General features: G+C 37.2%; 1 protein-coding gene across 1 annotated transcript in view; it reads right to left on the reverse strand.

Annotated features, from left to right (window-relative positions):
- LOC106870543 (cytochrome P450 2B4) overlaps nt 1–5,506 on the reverse strand; it is a 20,414-nt gene extending 14,908 nt beyond the window's left edge. Inside the window, exons 1-2 of the mRNA XM_052972001.1 lie at nt 4,769–5,506; nt 959–1,184 (exon numbers count right to left, since the gene is read on the reverse strand). Of these exons, the coding sequence (XP_052827961.1) occupies nt 959–1,184; nt 4,769–5,138 (596 nt within the window). The 5' untranslated portion in view covers nt 5,139–5,506. The remainder of the gene's footprint in view (nt 1–958; nt 1,185–4,768) is intronic.
- Between the last annotated feature and the right edge of the window lie 116 nt (nt 5,507–5,622).

Here is a 5,622-nt window from a genome sequence, read left to right on the forward strand (position 1 = left end):
ATATATATATATATATACATATATATATCTGCGTGTGTGTGTATGTGTGTGTGTGTTTGTGTGTGTGTGCATGCATGCGTGTGTGTGTGTGCATGCATGCGTGCGTGTGTGTGTAAGCATAAAGCATTCATGTGTATGTATGTATTGGATTGTTAAGAAATATATTGAATTCTAAGAGGATGGTTATTTGTCATGTTTGAAGGTACATAAAAATATAAACAATTATGTGTGTACGTGCAGCGTAAAAAATTACGTCTATATGATACATTAATTTTTTTTAAGATTTCAACATGCAGTGACGATAGCCACAAAGATCCCATTGATATATTAAAACTATCTTCGCCTCTAGATAATGAGTTATAATTATGAAATGGCAATTAACACCAGCACCATATGAGGAATGTGAGCTCAAGAATCACCAATTTTCCAAACTTTGCACGTCATAAAGTGAAAGAAGTAGCTTATTGTCTGCAAATAAGAGGACAGTCCAGGAGGCGTGTTTCTGCCTCAAAATGCATCATTAGCGCGGCGATTTTCCTAACCTATCTCTAATAGCCAAGAGACATAGATATATACAAAATAAATTAATATGTGAATAATTTAAACAAAATTCAACTAAAATAAATTACTCAGAATGACCAGTAGTATGTATTTGAATAACATGGACAAATACAGTTATATAAAATACCAAACAACAAATTCATGATTTACTAAAATGATCTCCTCGTCTAGAAAAGATGTTGCATCTACGAAAGGATGATTGAAAACAGTTCCAATAAGGAAGGGAGATAATCTCAAGGAGCAAGAATTCCCCATGCACACACACACACACACACACACACACACACACACACACACACACACACACACACTAACCTCGCGTGCACGCATACATATATACACACACACACAAATATATTAATACATGTATTTTCCAATGCGTATTACCACCACTCACCTTTCACCAAATATGATACTGTATATAATGATCAACGAGTAATATGACATCGGAGTACTCAAGGAAAACGGTTTACCATTGTGAGATTCAAAAAATTCGCCTAATGTCAGTGTTTCTAAATATATCTTTTTTTCTGTATTTCTTTTTCCTACTCCTAAATCTCGAAATGTTGACGTAATAAATCTTCTGAGGTCTTTCCATTCTTTTCCAGAATTAAAACTGACACCTGAAACAATGAAGGTAAAATTTAACATTTCAACATATATTTCGTTTTGAAATATTTAAAACTGAGAAGAATAGTTGAAGATACTAGATATACAGAAATGAATTTTTTTTTGCTCGTTATGCAGAAAAATCTTCCTATATCGTATAAAAATATAGACATCTTACATTCATGAATTTTAGCGATACAGAATTATGACTTTCGAGGCGTTTAACTGTTGTTAATAGACACACGCACGCACATACACACACACACACACACACACACACAGAAACACGCACACAGAGAAACACGCACACACACATACGCACGCACAAGATTGTTAAATAAGGAATATACACCAGCATTTTACTTTTTATTATTGTTGTTGTTGGCACTCCGTCGGTTACGACGACGAGGGTTCCAGTTGATCCGATCAACGGAATAGCCTGCTCGTGAAATTAACGTGCAAGTGGTTGAGCACTCCACAGACACGTGTACCCTTAATGTAGTTCTCGGGGATATTCAGCATGACACAGAGTGTGACAAGGCTGGCCCTTTGAATTACAGGCACAACAGAAACAGAAAGTAAGAGTGAAAAAAAGTTGTGCTGGAAGAGTACAGCAGGGTTCGCCACCATCCCCTGCCGGAGCCTCGTGGAACTTTGGGTGTTTTCGCACAATAAACACTCACAACGCCCAGTCTGGGAATCGAAACCGCGATCCTACGACCACGAGTCCGCTGCCCTAACCACTGGATCATTGCGCCTCCCCTTTTTATTATTGTATAGAGCAGTATTTTAACAGTATTATTATATAGAGCCGTATTTGAACATCAGGTTATATAAGATAGATATATACAGCTATATTGTAAAAATATATTGATAGATATATACAGATTGATATTTACAGCTATATTGTAAAAATATATTGATAAATAAATATATAAGTTATATACAGCTATATTGTAAAAAACCTGTAAAAATCAAATGACACACGCCAATCAATTAAACACACCAAATTAAGAAGTAAATTACACAGGCTTATTATAAAGTATTTATTTAGCAAGGCGGCGAGCTGGGAGAAACGTTAGCACGCCGGGCGAAATGCTTAGCATTATTTCGTCTGCCTCTACGTTCTGAATTCAAATTCCGCCGAGGTCGACTTTGCCTTTCAACCTTTCGGGGTCAATAAATTATGTACCAGTTAAGCACTGGGGTCGATGAAATCGACTTAATACTTTTGTCTGTCCTTGTTTGTCTCCTCTATGTTTAGCCCCTGAAATAAGAAAGTATATATATTCAGCAAGTGTAAAAAGATATGAATACGCACTCCGTATATTAAAAACATTATTGGTTTCTTTTATTCATTTCAACTGACTTTGACTTCTCATCATTAGTTAGCGGTCGGTGCTATTAAGTAAATTTCAGTTCCTGTACTACATTTTACTTTTCTCTTTTCTTCCTTACTTACACGAATGTGCATGTGTGTGTGTGTATATATGTATGTATGTGTGTGTGTATGTATGTATGTATGTATGTATGTGTGGAGGCGCAATGGCCCAGTGGTTAGGGCAGCGGACTCGCGGTCATAGGATCGCGGTTTCGATTTCCAGACCGGGCGTTGTGAGTGTTTATTGAGCGAAAACACCTAAAACTCCACGAGGCTCCGGCAGGGGATGGTGGCGAACCCTGCTGTACTCTTCCACCACAACTTTCTCTCACTCTTTCTTCCTGTTTCTGTTGTGCCTGTAATTCGAAGGGTCAGCCTTGTCACACTGTGTCACGCTGAATATCCCCGAGAACTACGTTAAGGGTACACGTGTCTGTGGAGTGCTCAGCCACTTGCACGTTAATTTCACGAGCAGGCTGTTCCGATGATCGGATCGACTGGAACCCTCGATGTCGTAAGCGACGGAATGCCAACAACAAATGTATGTATGTATGTATGTATGTATGTATGTATGTATGTGTGTGTGTGTATAATTTATCTTTAAGTTTTATTTCTTCTTGAGATGAAACTTTTTAAGTTGAGTTCCCGGTTTTTGCAAAGATGTGGTTGAGTTGGTGTGTTGGTTGAACTTTGGATGCATACGCCCATATGTGGGTATTTATTCACATAAGAATCTTAGATGGAGAACTTTTGGTGTATCTTACAAATCTGCACTCTGCCACAAATAAATTGGATTTAGAAAATTCGCGTCAGTTTCAATTGCTCTCTGTGAAACTGAATATTTCTAGGTTTTCGTGCAAATTTGTTAGTACATAACCAAATTCATTTATGATGATTGATAAAAATGAGAATTCATAGTCAGAGTACAAGAGCTGTAAGTTCTGCATTAATTCGCCATGAATGTTCCTTTTTTCCTGGACTTTTCATTCTACATTCACATCTGCTGGGCAGCTAATCTCTACAACAGTGCATGACTTTTGTTCCCTGTCCCACAGAAAATTATCAGGTCTGTTATGTTCGCACCGAACTGATGTTTTTACTAAGATGTTCCACCAGTATTCCTTCTTTTAAAAGACGTGAATACCTGCTGGTTCTGACATTCTTTTGATGTATACGCCAGGGCAGTCCTTGCAGATAGCATTGTAAATTTTTTTTTCACAGGGGCAGGTAGTAACTCGTAGATATTTTGGGCAGCTGCTGAAAATATGGGCGATATTTTCTATACTAGTATAGCAAAGCCAACATTTTTATCACAACTTGGAGGTTTGGTGGTATGTTCGTCCCACTTTTTTATCTAGTGGTCATCTCCTGTTCCTGGATAGGAAAGGCATACCCTTCTATGTATGATATAATATATCTGTCGCAGGTCCAGGAAAGGCTACTATTCCTGTAAATGTTGTTGTTGCTTCGTAGCTTACGGTATATGTACCATGCATCCTTTTGCTAGTATGATGCCTGCTTCTACTCCAAGCTTTTGTCCAGGTAGGCCAGCCCAGGTTTCAGTGAGTCGAATGAGACATTTTTATTCTCTGAGTACCTATACAGTAGTTCTTCTCCAACTCTGAAAGTGTTGTTTCTCTCACTTTTGAATAAGCATGGAATATATTCGATTCTTTCTTTACTGTTCAGCAGATGTTGTCTGAGTTCAAGAGGTGTTTACAATGAACTGAATTCGTATACGGAGCTGTACAAAGAAATGATGCGTCATAAACAACAAACAACTTTGGATAAGATTTTCACCTCTAAAGCTTATGTTCGTCATAATGAACTATAAGCTACGAAATATTGTCCCTCACCCTCCTAGTAACGCTCATTCCATCTCCACCCCACACAACATCTTTTGTAGTAAGAGCGTACTCTTACTACATTATGATTTTTATGAATTCCCTTATTTCTCTTGGAATGTTTTTTTTTTTATGTATCAATATTATACATTGTGTTCAGAAATAATTATTTTCGTGTACAAATGCGATCGCGTTGCCTGTTCTCTGTTTTCAAATTATTAATGAAATTGCGTAGGAACGCAGTCGCACTTGATTGCATGAGAATCAATAGGAAAATTAGTTTTGTACTACAGAATTTTGCATTAGTCACATTTTCAGGAACGCATTACTCTCGATGAGGAGCAAATGAAGACATTTATTAGAAGAAACTTACCTTTTCTTTGGAAAACTTTATCAAAAATGTAAACCCAATTGCATATTCCTTTCAGTTGATCTCCTTTCTGTACTAATCCTTCCAAAATCATTTCAGTTTTACATACAAACACGAAGGTATCAGAACCAACCTTGAGTCTAAAAATATCTCCATATTGTTTTCGAAGATCTTCTATCTTTAAATAAAGATCAGTGCTGTAAATCATCTGAGGTAGATTTCCAATTATTGGAAAAGCTATTGGACCCGGAGGTAAATCGTAGTTATATTTTGACCGTGCCACAAGCCATTGTATGATCAGTAAAATAACCAATCCCAATAATAAAGTTTGGATATTAACATTTTCTGTAAAATATAATGCTGATATATCCATAATATCCGTTACTGTTGCAATAGTATGTTCGTATTTAAAAGTGACTACGTTTTTCTCAAGCAAATGTCGTTGACTCCCAATTTGTAATTTTATACCTGTTTTGAAGAGGTTATCATTTGTTGCGCACACGTTCTGGCATGTCTGTCATTGGTGTGATGTTAACTTAAAATGCATGAGTTCTTACTAAATAATGTTTTCTGATAACAGCCTATTCCCTTTATTTAACAAGGTCAGAACAAGATTACTGCTTTATAGTACCACACCACACCATACCACACCACACCACACCACACCACACCACACCACATCGAACCACACCACATTGCCCGCGAGCGACTGAGTGATGTGGCCTCACGTGGGGAACTGGCTGATTTTATATATATATATATATATCCACTTCTTCCTCTTTTTTATGTCTTCGTTTCTCTCTTCGCGTCGTTCTCTGACCGGGTGAAACCGGGTTTAGCTGCTAGTATATATATAT

The sequence above is a fragment of the Octopus bimaculoides genome, chromosome 11, assembly GCF_001194135.2.
Source record: "Octopus bimaculoides isolate UCB-OBI-ISO-001 chromosome 11, ASM119413v2, whole genome shotgun sequence".
In the NCBI taxonomy this organism is placed as follows: domain Eukaryota; kingdom Metazoa; phylum Mollusca; class Cephalopoda; order Octopoda; family Octopodidae; genus Octopus; species Octopus bimaculoides.